We start from the raw sequence: 17635 nt of genomic DNA on the forward strand, positions 1-17635 counted from the left end.
CCACCACGCCCCCACTAATTTTTGTGTTTTTTGTAGGGATGAGGTCTCACTATGTCGTCCAGGCTGGTCTTGAACTCCTGGGCTCAAGTGATCCTCCCGCCCCAGCCTCCCAAAGTGTTAGGATTACAGACATGAGCCACTGTACCCAGCCTTACTTTGGCTTTTAAATACAACTAAAATTCACCAATACATTGAAGCATTTGGTTACAATTAAAATCAGTAAGTAATATAGCTGGAAATGAATCAAGGCATTTTCAGTTGCCAATTATACCAAAGGCCATGGACTTCCACGAACAGTGTATCTATTTTATCTTCAACAGATTGCCTATTACCTCCCATTTAAATCCCTGCATGTTAGGCCTTTAGTTCAGTTATCCCACTTCTTTTCCTAAGCCATTTTCTTTTAACTTGTTTGTTATGATTTTGTTTCTTTACTGAAGACTTAGAAAAACTAACACACCTACAATTACAGGGAACCTAACTAATGATGATAGAAAGTCTAAAGTTGGCTTCTATAAGAAGAAAATAATTTCTTCTTACACTGATTTTTGACCAATTGAAAAGTTCACTGATTGCTGTACCCATGTTACTCTTTAAGGACACAAAAGATGCTATGAATATATATTTTGGGGTGAGTGTGGCAGAGTACAGAGAGACTTTAAAGCAGCACACTAAAACCTAAAAGAGTAGTAAGTACATTAATGTGATAAGAAAATAAAACTATTTCTAGCAATTTAAAAGTAACATGGAGCTGCTCTAACAACCTAGGGCAAAAATCAATTCGTTCAATTTCCTAAAATACTTTAATACATACATAACATTTCTCATTCATTTCTTGAATCTTGAAAAGGCAGGGCAAAGGTGACAGTACAGAAGTTTCCCATCAATCCTATGAAGGATAATATGTATATCCAAGAAACATTCTACTACTGTCTTTGACGTAGTAAAAAACCCAGAGTAAAATCCACAGTAAAAACTCGGAGCTCTACAAAGAAAAGGAACCAGCAATAGAGAGAAACAGCAATTTCCTTATTTCTGGATGTATGCAATTCTAGTTAAGAACAGAGCACACAGGCTTTAACCTCACCTACCTCTATGGAACTGTACAGATGCCGGGAAAAGCTGTACTCAATGAGCAAGGCTGTGAAGTTCAACACAGCCAAGAGAAGCATTTTCAGTTGCTCTCTTTCTGGCCTATCACATACGAGCATCCATGACATATTCTCCACTGTCTGTCCAGCATCTGCCAGTATTCCATCGAAGCGGTCCAGCAGGTCCACCCAGTGATATAACTCGCACTGCAGAGGGGAGGAAAAAGAAGATGTAAGAATAAGGTAGAAGTGCTGCATGGGTGCTTTGTAACTGAGCTTTGTTACAAGAGATGACTGAGCATGACACCTAGATTAGTTCACATCCCACCTTCGCCCCTATGAGAAAGATCATACTCTGAGTTAAAAGGACTGGAGTTCATTGTAATACCCATCTAGATATATGTGCTAACTCCAGTAAACATCATAAAACCCCTAGAGCTAGGTCTTTAGACACAGAACTCTAGTTACAATCCAAGATCTATGAAGACAAGAGAACTATCCTTGCCAGAATCCATTTAATTCATTTGTAGAGTTATCAATAAAAATTATTCTAAACTAAAGTAAAAATCCAAAAATTATCTCAAACTTATATTGTCAAACTAAAGGAATTCTGTGGTTGAGATTCTTTAGCATCGCCTGTGAAATCAATTCCTCATCCTCAGCCAGCAAATTTTCCTTGCAACTGTTTTAAAGCTGTGTTAGGCACATGACACATGCTAGATGCTTATTAAGTAATTGCTGAATGAGGCTATCCCATTGTGGTTTCTCATTCCATATCAGAACATACAAAATGATGTATTAGTATAGTGAGCCCTGTCTTTTGGGAACATGGCTTCGCATACCTTTCCAATATTCCATGTTTTGATCTGCTGCAGTTCCAAGAGAAGTTGCTCATCATTACAAACTTTGAGTTTGTCTATTAAGGCTCTGCAGTCTGCAGGCTGAAAAAAATATATATATATTCACAAAAGATGTTACAAAGGAGAAGCAGAAAAGGAGCCTTTAAGTTCACACAGTAATTTTCCTTTTGCTAGAAATTACTAAAGAAAACTGTAGATTTGCCAGACAATCTCTTGGGATTAAAACGGAACACCCATGAGAAAACACTTATTTCCCAACAATCCACTTGGCCTTCAAAGAAACCACCAAAACACTTTGCATAAAGGTAGATGCAGACAAACTATTTGGAAAGATATGCAGACAACAAAAATTTAAAAAATCAAAAAAGCTAAATATCTAAAAAAAATAAAATAAAGGAATCTATAATGGTCTGAAAGTTAACCAGAATGCCTACTAGGTTATATTGAATCAGAGACTGAAAAGTCCTAGTGAATTCACAATTAAAGATGAAGATTAGCATTAGCTATATTTTTCTGTAACATAAAACCCTTCACTTGTAAGATGGTAAAGAGCTTCTGAACTTCATAAAACTAGGACTCCATTCTTTCTTGGGGTTCTCATTTCCATACATTTCTGCTCCCTTCTACTGATGAATGGGCCTATTTGTCAGGTAACAAGGAGTGGACTGAGCATTTATAGTAAAGTTTCTGAAAGTGGAAGGAGGGAAAGAGATAGGGGCTGGGAGAGAGAAGCCTTCCATTAATGAATGGCAGTATAGCGTTCTGGGAATGGACCAGAGGTCTGGAAACAAAGAAGTGTGGATTCACTTTTTAGCTTCATGTTTACTAAGGTGTTTGATCATGAGCAAGGCTTAACCTCTAAGCCACAGCTCTCTTATCAGAAAAACAGACCTAATAGTTACCTCACAAATATGAAACTCAAATATCTGTCATAGACATAAAATACTTACCTCCTGTAACAGGAGCTCAAATACTCAGAGACAGCATACTATTAAAAAGAGCAGGAGCCTTGGAATTAGGTAGTTAGTAAGCTACCTCTTTGAATCTCAGCATCCTCTTCTGCACCTAACTCGTACCTATATATTCAGCAATGCTGTTGTGACATTTAAATTGGGAGAAATGTATTTTTGGCATCCAAAACAGAACATGGAACTCACTAGGGGTTTCTTTAAGCTAAGTGTAAACCTTTCTCCCTCTAAAGTAAGCATTATTAAGATAAACCTAACGCCAGGCTTGGTGGTTCACGCCTATAATCCCAGCACTTTGGGAGGCAGAAACAGGTGGATTGCCTGAGCTCAGGAGTTCGAGACCAGCCTGGGCAACACAGTGAAACCCTGTCTTTAGTAAAATACCAAAAATTAGCCGGGCGTGGTGGCATGCACCTGTAGTCCCAGCAACTCAGGAGATGAGGCAGGAGAACTGCTTGAACCCATGAGGCAGAGTTTGCAATTAAGCACTCAAACCTGAGCGACAGAACAAGACTCCATCTCCAAAAAAAAGGGAAAGAAAAAAGAAAGAAGAATCTACCTCAAATGTTCGTGGTAATTAAATGTATGTAAAATCCTTGGCACAAAATCCTTCTATAAACCAGGCCTGCACTTTTTCCTCCTCTTCTCGAAGATGTATGGCTGAGGGAGAAGCCGTGAAGCAGCAGAAATAGGTTGAACCTCCTGCTTATGCAGTTTCACTTGTGCCTCCTAGACCTACTTGGGTCCAGCATCGAATATGCTGCTTCTATTTCTAATGGAATGCAGCTATACAAATTCAATTTTATGATGTGTAGGTTAGGTAACACCCAGTTCATGATGAACGTTTGGATCCTGTAATAACTTGGTATGTCCCAAAACCAGGCATTCAGTCTTTACCAAGGCCTAGTAGCATGCCAGAAGCTGCTTTTGTGACAGCACAGCCAAACACCTGGGTCTACTAGGTCCTAATGCCCAAGTGATAGGGCAACTTGCATCACAGCCTGTACCTCTTGCAGGGTCTTTTCTAGATCTAAACCTTACTAACACTTTAGTGGTTCCCCACTAATGTGTTAGCGGTTATCCAGTAAATAGCATGCCCAAATGTGACCAACCAGTATGTTGGCTCCAAACTCCAAACACACCACACATTGTTCCTCTTTCTTCACAGTGTGTGGTAAAAGGTGCAGCAACTTCCCTCTCACTTTAGAAGGGATATCCCAACATTTCCCAGACCCTGGGGCCACTAGAAACTTTCCTAATATGAAAGGCCCTCAGGCTTCCACAAGATTGGTTTCTGACTCTCTGACACAAATATGTCTGAGGCACCTAAGGTGCTTGTGTTTTCTGCTCACAAGATCCGGTTAACATAATGGCACCAATTTAATGTACCAGTGCGATGGTCTCTATTTTATCAGACTAAGGTCCCTTGCATTTTGCAGGAGAAAGCAGCAAGCACAACGGTAAGATACAAGAAAGCATTTGCCAGTTCAGTAGCTGAATACCAATTGCCAGGGTTTATTGTGATTTATGTCAGTAGATACCAAATCTAGGGAAAAAACTCCTTTGCACAGCTACTGATACACAAAATGATCAATAAAAGCCTTTCATAAAAATAGTACCTAGCATTGACCACAGTATGGGGGTACTCTTAAATGCTGCTCAAGGAAAACAGACAACTCCAATCCTAAAAATGTATATAACCAGTGACATAAAAATTCCACTTTTAGGAGTTTACGCTAAGTAATTTGCTAGTAACTAGGAAATAAGAACTAGAAATCAGTATTTAAGTGTGACTCCAAGAGCAACCCCTTTACAATCTACTAGGTCAAAAAACTTTTTTTTTAATTTGCATTTCTCCAATTACCCACAAAGTTGAATCTTTCTAGATGTTTACTGGGTTTGCTCTTTTCTTGAATGTCCTATGCCCCTTTTGTCTTTGGGATATTCATTTCTCCAACTGATTTAGCTACTGAAGATATTAACTACACTGAGTTACAAATATTTTCCCCAGCCTGTCATGTGTCTTCCCCCCACCTGCCTCACCCCCCCACTGCCCTGAGCTTATTAAGGTATAAATGGTATACAAAAAACTGTACATAATTCATGTATACAACTGGGTGAGTTTGGATTTATGTATACACTCGTGTTGCCATCACCAAAATCCAGGTAGTAAATATATCCATCACCTCCAAGTTTCCTTGTGTTCCTATGTGTGTGTGCATGATTGTCTGTGTGTAAGAATACTTCACATGAGATCTACCCTCCTAACAAATTTTTAAGTAGTTGTTCCTCTGTATCCTGCTGGGGATTGGTTCTAGGACCCCCATGAATACCAAAATCTATGATATTCATCCTTTGTACAAAATGGCATGGTATTTGTATATAACCTATATACGTCCTCCTACATACTTTAAACCATCTCTAGTACTTAGAATACTGAATTCAATGTAAATAGTTGTTACACTGCATTGCTTTAAAATTTATATTTTTAATGTTGTATTGTTCTTTTTGAATATTTTTCCCACCCAAATATTTACTATCCAGTTGGTTCAATCAGCAAATGCGGAACTCACACACGGAGGGCAGTTAACTGACTGTTAACTATAGGCACTATGTTGTTCTACAGCAGATCTCTGGAACTTACTTACCTTGTTTAACTTTATGCCCACTGAGCCTCAACTGCCCCCATCCACTGGTAACTATCATTCTATTGCCTACTTTTATACCTTTGACTATTCTAGATGCCTCATATAAGAGGATTCATGTACTATTTGTCCCTCTGTGACTGACTTATTTCACTTTGCCCAATGTCTTCCAGGGATGAAGTTCCAAAATATATAGAGACCTTCTTCAACTCCATAGCAAAAAAGCCCAAATAACACAATTTTAAAACGGGCAAGAGACTGAATAGACATTTATCCAAATGTCTATTTACATACAAATAGTCAAAAAGTATATAAAAAGGTGCTCCATATCAAGGACATCAAGGGAATGCAAATCAAAACCACAATGAGCTATTACCTCACACCTGTTAGGATGGCTATTATCAAATATTTTTATTTTGGATATAGTATTTAACATTTCCATTATAGTTTTTTTTTTCCCCTTTGTTATAATGCTTGGAAGGACCATGCCCACTTCAGACCAAATAAACATTCACCTACATGTTCTACTTCTTCTATAGCTTATTTTTAAAAATTTGACTTTTGATTTATCTAAAATTTATTTTAATATAATAGTCCCCCATTCTCCACAAGATAAACAATTATTCTAGCATGGTTTCCCAACTAGCCCTTCTTACCAATTTATAATCCCTCTATTATCATATATCTAGTTCTTATGTACACTAGGATCCTTTTTCTAGATTTTCTATTCTTGTAGCAGTATATTCTTACACTGGTAACACTTTAAAATTTTAAATTATAGTCTCTTACAGCAAGTTTTCTTTTTGTCCTTTAGTAAAAGATATTCAAGTACAGTTGTCAAAACTTCTAGATGCCAAAACACATCAAAAGCAAATAAAGACATTTGCAACAGATATGAAAATGAGTATGTTCAATATATATGGCATTCAGTAAGAGAAATACTGACATTCCAATGTCAGATACAAAATGATTAACACAAGAAGATAAATGATATACAACAGTGAAATGCTTTCTTCACTTACAAAGTTAACAGAAATTTAAAAGACAATCTGTAATACTGGCAAGGGTATGTGAAGAAAATGCTGCCCATACTCATTAGGTACAATGCTAAAAGAAAAGGGCAAGATTGTGTGTGTACATGTAATAATCTTTTAAAAGACTGGAAGAAGCCTGGGCAACAAGGGGAGATCCTGTCTCTACAAAAAATAAAAAATTAGCCAGGCATGGTGGCATGCACTTACAGTCCCAGCTACTCAAGAGGCTGAGGTGGGAGGATCACTTGAGCTGGGAAGTCAAGGCTGCAGTGAGCTATGATCGTACTACTGCACTTCAGCCTGGGTGGCAGAGCAAAGCCCTGTTTCAAAGAAACAAACAAAAAAAAGCCTGGAAGAAATACAGCAAAACGTTATTAATTGTTATTTTTTGGTAATACTTGCCAGGCATCTCTACATTTTTTGAAAACCAAGTGGCTTGTAGTTATGATATGAACTAACCTATGTGCCAGATACTGTGCTAAGCAATTGCCTCACATCAAGAAGGAAGAAATTTTGTAGCTGTGGAAACCAGGCAGTTAATGAACTCTCAGCCACAAAAAAGTCTAGTAAGACTCAAACCCAGGTTTAATTCCAAAGCTTGTTCTCTTTTAACTAAGCACATGGGGTATTGCATCATAATGCAATACTACTTCCTTTACCTCAGAAAGCAATTCAAGCTAGCTAGTGGAATATTATTAGATTGAAGCTGGGATTTCTACTGTCGACAAAGGATCAATTGATATAACCAACCAATACACAAGTTAAGCTGAATTGTGTGATTAAGAATCAGTAATCAAGACAGCTAAAACACTGGCCTTATTAAAAAAAAACTAGTAAGTAAAGTGTTATCACTTTCACTTTCTAAAAAACAAAATTGAAAGATCCCAGAAGTACAGTAAAAATATGAATCCACATCTGCTCTTTCCATTATACCACACTGCCTTTCTGCATAAGAAGGAATTGCACAGCAGCCTGAGAGCTGACTTCAGGCACCCACAGCTATGAACTAACTTATCAGTGTTCACTTTCCACTGATCTTTTGGCTATCCACTTTTTTAATCCAGAGAAGTTCAAAAGAAAATCTTACTGTTTCAAGACAAGTTGTTGTTTTACTGCCTTTTGTATATATGGGTGATGAGATTTGAAGATCAGCATAGATGAACTGTTCACAAAGATTTTTTTTTTAATGAAGAAAAGATACGCAAAGCAAACTTTCGGATACTTACAGCCTCAGTAGGTGTCTTCTTCAGTTTAGTCCTGTCTACTTTCATGATTTCAATTTTCAGCTTTACGATCTGAAAAGAAAATGCCAAAAGAAGTGAGAACTTAAAGCTGCAATCTTGAGCTCTACAAGCTTGGACATAGACAATACAGACTGAAGAGCAATGCAAAACACTTAAAGTAAAAACACTGGAGTTATGATGGTATGCCAATTCAGAGGCACATCTATGAGGTAGAGAGAAGCAAAGAATCTCTCCCCATCAAACTGGCCCACATCCCTATGTTGCACAAGACTGAAGCCAGATCAAGCCAAATTGAAAACTTGTTTTGCTTTTACAAGCACCTCAAACTCTTAATTGAAAATTAAAGTGTTCAATGTTTGCAACACATCTCAAGATGGAAAAACTCACCACAGCCCTGCAGTTTCCTGAAAGCTTCTACTTCTAGGAATTAATCCAAAGAAAGTCGTAAAGACGTACACAAATATTTAACCACAAAAATCCATACTGCATGGCCATGAATAATAGTAAAATATTGAAGACGACCTACTGTTCCATCACAAGGTTAAAAAAAAGACCAAATGTCCAAAATACGATTGGTTTTAAATGGAAAATTGCACAAATGTTAAAAATATTGCAGACAACTATATAATACACAAAGATGTTTATCAGGAAATAATGGACATGGAACGTATGGTATAAACTTATGTCTAAAGAAAACAGCTAGAGGGGCTAGGCATCAGGATATTAATTCATTGTTAACCAAAAGGATTTTTTATGAGTGTTTTACCTATGCACCATTTACTGTTCCTACCAATAAAAACATATATTGGTTATATCATAAGAGCAAAGGCAAAACAATACTTTCATTTTTCAATTAGAAAATGAAATATAAGATTCTCGCTAGAAATATTCTGAGCACAGAAAACAGTCATTTTATTAAGACATGTAATTTGGAAGGCTCAAAAGCAGACAACAGTCTGATCAAATCCACCATATAATCCCTAGATCTTTGCTGGCAGACAAGTCCTCCAAAGCACAAGAAGTAAGTTTCTCCTCTTAGCAGCTAAGACACATGCACAGAGGTAGAAGTGGGTTGCAGGCTCTTTACACACAAAACAAGATTCTGTTATTAACAATGTATTTAGCTCATAGCAGTCACTAGAGATCAATGTTCCTCCCCTCAAGAAGGCTGCCATAATATAAAACTGACCAATTACAATATAAATTGTAGGCAGCTTTTTGCCTAGATTTAGTCCAATATACTCAGTACTATGAAAATAGTGTGTATTTGCCTGTATGATCTGCATCCATTCAATCAACAGGCATTCAAGGAAGAGTTTGTGAAAAATTCAGAATATATTCTAAAACATTTCTGTAGAGACCATTCCTTAAGAAGTTTTCTCTCTACGGTAGATATTTAGGGTATATAATTCCAGATTACTTTTTTAAAAGTTATCTCAGTACCTAATACAAAATGAACAAAATGCCTGCTGCGAACAACCTCAAAATATCTCAAATGAGGCCAACAGGATTCTGGCAACAATCCTGTCCATGTGGTGGAAACTACAAGCTGAGCTATTTGTACACTTACTCTCAAAGATTACTTTTTTCCTCCCCTTTTCTCACAAACGTCTTACACATAAAATACCAAGTGGCTGTCACACTATTGCGGCTTCGGTCATTTGCAGGGAGGCTATTAAACTGCCCCTGCTGCAAGAAGTAGCAGCCAGCCTCAACACCATACAACTCAAATAACTGACGCTTTCCCTCTAAGATCAGGAACAAGGCAAAGGTGTTTGTTAGCACTTTTATTGAACATACTGAAAGTTCCAGCTGATACAATACAGCAAGAAAAAGAAGTAACAAGCACACAGATAAGAAAGGAAAAAATAAAAACTGTCCCTATTTGCAGATGTCGACCATCCACATAGAAAACCCAAGAAATCTATTTTAAAAGCCTCCCAGAGGATGGGCGCAGTGGCTCACACCTATAATCCCAGCACTTTGGAAGGCCAAAGCTGGCAGATCACTTGAGGTCAGGAGTTTGAGTCCAGCCTGGCCAACATGGCAAAACCCCATGTCTACTAAAAATACAAAAACTAGCAGGGCGTGGTGGCAAGTGCCTGTAATCCCAGCTACTCGAGAGGCTGAGGCAGGAGAATTGCTTGAACCTGGGAAGTGGAGGTGGCAGGAGAATTGCTTGAACCTGGGAAGTGGAGGTGGCAGTGAGCCAAGTTCGCACCACTGCACTCCAGCCTGGGCAACGGAGCAAAACTCAAGTCTTTTTTAAAAAAAAAAAAAAAAAAAAAAGCCTCCAAGAGCCAGTAACCGATTTCAGCAGTCACAGAATAGAAGACAAATATTTAAAAAAACTAACCATTTTTCTATATACCAGCAATGGATAGGTAGACCCTAAAGTTAAAAATGTAATATCATTCACAATCACTAAAAACAATGAAGTATTTCTGTATAAATCTACAGAACAGGTACAAGACTTACATGCTGAAAACTACAAAATACTGATTTAAAAAAAAAAAAAAAATCAAAGGATCTGGCCAGGCACAGTGGCTCATGACAATAATCCCAGCACTTTGGGAGGTCGAGGTGGACAGATCACAAGGTCAGGAGTTTGAGACCAGCCTGTCCAATATAGTGAAATCCCACCTCTACTAAAAATACAAAAATTAGCCAGGCGTGGTGGTGCGTGACTGTAGTCCCAGCTACTCGGGAGGCTGAAGCAGAACTGTTTGAACCCGGGAGGCGGAGGCTGCAGTGAGCCAAGATCACACCACTGCACTCCAGCTTGGGTGACAGAGCAAGACTCCATCTCAATAAATAAATAAATACATAAAAATCAAAGATGTAAATACATGGAGAGATCTCAGACTCCAGTAAAGATGTCCAATCTCCTTTTGTTATACAGGTTTAATACAATTCTTATTCAAATACCAGGAAAATTTTTTTGTAAATAAGCTGAGATTATTCTAAAATGTATACAGAAAGGTATAACAACTCAAACAGTTTTGAAAAAAAAAAAAGAGAGAAAGGAATCACCCTACCCACTGTTAAGACTTATATACAGAAATCAAGTAGTATGGATATATATGCAAACATCAATAGAGCAGAACAGAGAACCCAGAAATAGACCCATACAAATATGCCCAAGTGATTTTTGACAAAGGTAAAAAAAAAAAAAAAGCAATTCAGCCAAGGAAAGCTAGTTTTATCAACAAATGATGCCAGAGAAAGTAGACATGCACAAGCAAAAAAGATGAATTTCAATCTAAGCCTCATACCTTATATAAAAAATTAATTCAAAACGGATCACTTAAACGTACAACAATAAAATTTACTAAGAGAAAATATTTGCAAACCATATATAAAATACATAAAATTTATAAAATATATAAAGAATGCTCAAAATTCAACAGTAAAAAGCCAAAGAATGTCAGTTAATTAGGAATAGAGAACTTCTTCAAATTAATTAAAATACCAAAAAAAAAAAAAAAAAAAAAGCTACAACTAACATCTTAATGGTCAGAAAGTAGGAATGTTCCCCCTTAAATAATCACAAACAAAAAAGGCCAAGCGCACCGGTAATCCCAACACTTTGGGAGATCTAGGCAGGTGGATCACTTGAGATCAGGAGTTCTAAACCAGCCTGGTCAACATGGCAAAACTCTGTAGTTCCAGCTACTTAGGAGGCAGAGACAGGTTAATTGCTTGAATCTGGGAGGTGGAGGTTGCAGTGAGCTGAGATCACACCACCGCACTCCAGCCTGGGTGACAGAGACGCTGACTCAAGAAAGAAAAAAAAAAAAAAGATGTCCTCTCTTGCCACTGCTTTCCAACACCATATTAAAAGTCCTAGCTAAATCAGTAAGAAGAGGAAATAAAAATTATAAAGATTGGGAAGGAAGATACAGAACTGTCTTTTTGTCACAGATGACATGATCATACGTGTAGAAAATCTGAAATAGGAAAACAAAACAAAACAAAACCCTGGAGCTAACAAGCAATTAATTACACCAAGTTTGCAGGACATAAAGTTAATATACAAAAGTCAATTCCTTTCCTATATACCAGCAATTAACAAATATAATTTGAAATTAAAATAGATTATACATATTCTGACAGAATACGTATAAGATCTAGACAAGGAAAACTATAAAATTCTAATGAGCCGGGTGCGGTGGCTCACGCCTGTAATCCCAACACTCTGGGAGGCTGAGGTGGGTGGATCATGAGGTCAGGAGTTTGAGACCAGCCTGGCCAAGATGGTGAAACCCCATCTCTACTAAGAATACAAAAATTAGCCGGGCATGGTGCCGGGCTGCTGTAATCCTAGCTACTCAGGAGGCTGAGGCAGAAGAATCACTTGAACTCAGGAGGCGGCGGTTGCAGTGAGCTGAAATGGCGCCATTGCGCTCCACCTTGGGCAACAAGAATAAGACTCTACCTCAAAACAAAAAACAAAAAATTCTAATGAAAGAAATCAAAGAACAACTTACATGGATAAATATTCTAAGTCCCTGGATAGGAAGACTCAATACTGCCAAAATATTAGTCATTCCCAAGTACAGATCCAATGCAACTCCAATTAAAATTTCAACAAGTTATTATGTGAATACTGACAAACCAATTCTAAAATTTATATGAAGAGTCAAAAGATCAAGAATAGCCAACACAATATCGAAGGAGAAGAACAAAGTCAGAAGACCTACATTAGCCAAAATCAAGTCTTATCATAAGGATACAGTAACCAAGAGTATGGTACCAGTAAAAGAACAAACAGATCAATGGAACAGAATAGGGAGACCAGAAGTAGACCCACATAAATGTAGTCAACTGATGATCCTTGACAAAGAAGCAGTCAATATAATGAACAAAAGTCTTTTCAACAAATAATGCTAGAACCACTAGATAAATACGTGCCCCCCAAAAAAATCTAGACCAAAATTACATCTTTCACAAAAATTAAGTCAAAATGGATCAGAGACCTAAATGTAAAATATTCTGCTCTATAAAAGACACTCTCAAAAGAATACGTGGACAAGCCACAGACTGGGAGAAAATATTTGCAAAAGACATATAAAGGACTGTTACCCAAAATACACAAAGAACTCTCAAAACTCAACAGTAAGAAAACAAGCTGATTAAAAAATGGACCAAAGATCTTAACATACACCTCACCAAAGACAGATAGATGACAAATAAGCATATGAAAAGATACTCTACATATGTCATCAGGGAAATGCAAATTAAAACCATGATGAGATATCAGTATACATCTATTAGAATGGCCAAAACCCAGAACAGTGACAAAACCAAATGCTGGTGAGGATGTGGAGCAAGATGAACATTCATTCATTGGTGGTGGGAATGCAAAATGGTACAGCCACTTTGGAAGTCAGTTCAGTTGCTTCTTACAAAACTACTTACCACATGACACAGTAATCATACTCCCTGGTTTTTACCCAAAGGAGTTGAAAACATATGTCCACACAAAAACCTACACATGGGTGTTTATAGTACCTTTATTCACTATTGCCAAAACTTGGAAGCAATCACAATGTACTTTGGTAGGTGAGTGGATGAACTGTGGTACATCCAGACAATGAAGTATTATTCAGTACTAAAAAGAAATGAGCTGACCAGGAGCAGTGGCTCACACCAGTAATCCCAGCACTTTGGGAGGCCAAGGTGGGCGGATTACAAGTCAAGAGATCGAGACCAGCCTGGCCAACATGGTGAAACCCCATCTCTACTAAAAACACAAAAAAATTAGCCGGGTGTGATGGTACGTGCCTGCAGTCCCAGCTACTCGGGAGGCTGAGGTAGAATTGCTTGAAACTAGAAAACGTAAATGCAGTGAGCTGGGATCATGCCACTGCACTCCAGCCTGGAGATAGAGCACAACTCTGTCTCAAAACAACAACAAAAAAAAGAGCTATAAAGCCATGAACAAACATGGAAGAAACCTACATGCATATTAGTAAGTGAAAGAAATCAGTCTGAAAAGGCTACATACTGTATGATTCCAACCACACAACATTCTGAAAAAGGAAAAACTATAGGAACGGTAAAAACATCAGTAGTTGCTAAGGGTTAGTGGAGAGAAAGGGACGAATAGGTGGGGCACAGAGGATTTTGTGGCCAGTGAAACTACTCCATAGGATACTATAATGGTGAACACGTCATTATGTGTCCAAACCCCTAAAATACACACCAAGGGTAAACTCTAATGTAAACTATGGTCTTTGGGTGATAATGATGTATCAGTGTAGATTAATCAATTATAACAAGTACACCACTCTACTGGGAGATGTTGATAACAAGGGAGGCTATGTATTCATGGAGGCAGACAGTATGAAATTTCTGTACCTTCTGCTCGATTTTGCTGTGAATGTGAAACTACTCTAAAAAGTCTATTTTTAAAAAAACAATCAATCCTCCAAAACAAGAGCACAGAGTAACATGCATTGAAAAAAGCAAATCATAACCATTTTACTGGGGTTTTTTTACGCAGATGAGGTCACTGATAAATCTTCAAATAAGCATCTCGCTCTAACTAAAGCTGTTTTAACTTAGTGTACTATATTAGCCAAGTGTCTGTAACTACAGAAAGACTGGGTAACTAATGCAGCAAAGTAATTTACTGAAAGAATATCTAATAGCTCACAGAACTGACAGAAGGCTAGAGCTCCACATGTAGAAAAACTAAGAGGAACCAAAGAAGCTAGAGAGCCTGGAACTACAGCCAAGGACCCCCCAGGAAAAAAACTTAGTTGGGGGTACTTCTGCTGGTGGCATAATAATTCTAAATCATTGAATTGATTTAGGTTATTGAGTGATGCTAGACTCCAAGTCCCAAGTGTAAGCATTTGATGTACCCAATAAGATAACACAGCCAAAATGAATGAACACACACACACAAAGGTCCATAACAAGTACATTCCTAACCTGGTGTCTACAATTCTACTATAAGAATGTAAAAAAAAAAACAAAACAAAGACATCACTGTCCATGAGACATCAATTTTAAAAATTTAGAAATTGTTGTGTTCTTGTATTTCTAAACCTGGTTTCACAGTGGGAGGGAAGAATGTTTGAGTGTCCATTACAGCCAGACAATACTAAGACTGGAGTTTCCCAAAGTGTGTTAGAATGTCTTGCTCTATAAAGGGAGACAAGAATCCTGTAATTTGGGAAATGTTATAGACAGAATTTCTCTTCCGCTAGGACAATCTAATTGACATTATGGCTAATTGACATTATAAATGGCTCTGAGACATCTTAGGCAAAGGAGGCTTATTAGGGCACAGAACCATTTTCTCAAGTGGCATCTACTTAAAGTCCAATTTAAGTATTCCAAAGAATACAGTCTGAGACATGCTACCTAAAGAATTCATATGATATTCCTTCATACAATCCTTACCACTCAAGCCAAGTTTTGCCCCTATTTACAGATAGAAAAACTGAAGCTACAAGAGAGGAAAAAAGTACCTTTCTTGGCCAGTAAACATTAGCACCAAGATCTAAATCCAGGTCTGACTACCAAATGCATACTTTAATAACATGCTAGTCATCTTTTTTATTAAACCAGTTTTATCACTAAGAAATACTTGCAGATAAGAATATAAATTTGTGACAGATTCTTCTAGAATGCTGAATCCTATTTGTTTGAAAAAACTACTCCGAGAGAAGAAACGGTCCCAAGATGAGAGACTGAGATGCTATAATTTCACTAATGAAGGGAACAGTAACTGAAGAATGAGTTCTACCTCTTACAAGTTAAAACCCGATTCTATGAAAAAAAACAAAAAAAACAAAAAACCTCCAACAAAAATTAGGTTTTTTTTTTGTTTTGTTTTGTTTTTTGAGATGGAGTCTTGCTCTGTCGCTCAGGCTGGAATGCAATGGCGCAATCTTGGCTCACTGCAACCTCCGCCTCCCAGGTTCAAGCAATTCTCCTGCTTCAGCCTCCCGAGTATCTGGGATTACAGGCACCCACCACTATGGCCAACTAATTTTTTGCATTTTTAGTAGAGACGGGGTTTCACTGTGTTAGCCAGGATGGTCTTCATCTCCAGACCTCATGATATGCCTGCCTCGGCCTCTCAAAGTGCTGGGATTACAGGCATGAGCCACCATGCCCAGCCCCCAAATAAGTCAGTTTTAAACAAATTCTTGGAAATAGCCTACTGCCTTTGTTGGGTCAGAACCAGAACTCAGGGAACCAAGCAATCTCTCTATATAATAAATATTTCTTCCTAAACTTAAACTTAGGTTAGAAAGATGGCCAACTTCAAGAAAACAAGTGAATTACTATGAATCACCATCTGTATCTATTACCATTACTTCAATACTTTCATTTAATCTTTTTTTTTTTTTTTCACTTCCTTACTCCTCCAATCTTCCATTACACCTTTGAGGTATGAATCTTGGTTTTGTAGTTTACCTGCAGAGCAAGTGTACACAATTAAAATATCCTAAGGGAAGTCACTCGGTAAAGAGTGACTCATTCTATAGTAATTACCTCCAGTTGATAATATTTAAAAATAATTACTTTCAATATTGAATCAGTTTAAGGGCATAGGACATCTGTAGTTCCCAAATCTGGCTCAAGAGTAGTTGGGTGTGATTTGAAGTCAGCAATTGGAAGATTAGCCTTACTACTCAAGTGTGGTCCAAGGATCAGCAGCATTTACATCACCTGGGAGTGATTAAAAGTTACACAATTTCAGGCCCCACCCAGATGTAAGGAGTCAGAACCTGCATTATAACAAGATCCTTAGGTGATTCATATATTAAAATTTGAGGAGGACTACATCAGACTCAGAAAACCTGAGTTAGAATCCTTGCTGCATCACTTACCGCATAACTGTGGACAAATCCACCTCTCTATGCTTCTGTTTCCTCAACTGTAACAGGGACAACTTATCTCCCCATTTCTATACTCACTTTCATCCAATCCATCTCCAGAGAGCAGCAAGAGTAATCTTAAAACATTAATCAGATCGTGTTACTTCCCTAATTCCAAAGGTTTCCCTAGAATTATATCCAAACTTTAACCACGACCCACAGGGCCCTGGCATCAATTAGCCCCTGGAACTCTCTCCAATCTCTTCTCTCCACAACCACCATTAGTCTTTCCATTTAGTTCCTGGAACACTCTAATTTCTAAGTTCGCCATAGGAATGTTTTTGCCACCCCTCCTTTCCCACAGCTAGTTCCATTTGAGGAACTGACATTTAAACTAAGACCCAGAGAGGCTTTCCATGACAACCCACCTCAAGTTGGTCCCATTGTTATTTCTCTATTATAGCACCTGGCTTATTTCTTCATAACAAGTATAAATTGCAATTACTGGTTTGATTTCCTGTGATGTTAAGCTCTCACAGCACCCAGCACAGTATCTTCCACATGATAGGTATGCAAATATTTGCCGAATGGAGTTCAGGAAAGAAGTATGCATTAAGAATAAAATCTGCAATTGTCAGCATACACATATTACTTGAAGCTATGGGTCTGGAGATGACTGCTTACAAAGTAGTAAAGGAGGCCCACAACTGAGTTATTTGTTCTAGCATTTAAATGTAAGGCAAAGAAGGGGCTGGGTACAATGGCTTATGCCTGTCATCTCAGCACTTTGGGAGGCTGAGGGCAGATCTGTTTAACTCCAGAGTTCGAGACCAGCCTGGGCAACACGGTGAAACCCCATCTCTCAAAAAAATGTAAAGGTAAGGAAAGAAGGAACCAGCCAACAGAGAAGCTGGTGAGGAAAAAGTAAAACTAGCTAATTATGCTATCAT

At 37.9% G+C, this 17635-nt stretch overlaps 1 protein-coding gene across 21 annotated transcripts in view; it reads right to left on the reverse strand.

Annotated features, from left to right (window-relative positions):
- The window catches only part of HUWE1 (HECT, UBA and WWE domain containing E3 ubiquitin protein ligase 1), a 157023-nt gene that overhangs the window by 112340 nt on the left and 27048 nt on the right, over nt 1–17635 (reverse strand). For all 21 annotated transcript variants that reach the window (XM_074392196.1, XM_074392190.1, XM_074392194.1 and 18 more), the window contains 3 exons: nt 7825–7893; nt 1934–2032; nt 1092–1298 (listed from right to left, as the gene is read on the reverse strand). In XM_074392196.1, coding sequence (XP_074248297.1) covers nt 1092–1298; nt 1934–2032; nt 7825–7869 — 351 coding nt within the window. In that variant the 5' untranslated portion in view covers nt 7870–7893. The remainder of the gene's footprint in view (nt 1–1091; nt 1299–1933; nt 2033–7824; nt 7894–17635) is intronic.

This window comes from Saimiri boliviensis, chromosome X (assembly GCF_048565385.1).
Source record: "Saimiri boliviensis isolate mSaiBol1 chromosome X, mSaiBol1.pri, whole genome shotgun sequence".
NCBI lineage: Eukaryota > Metazoa > Chordata > Mammalia > Primates > Cebidae > Saimiri > Saimiri boliviensis.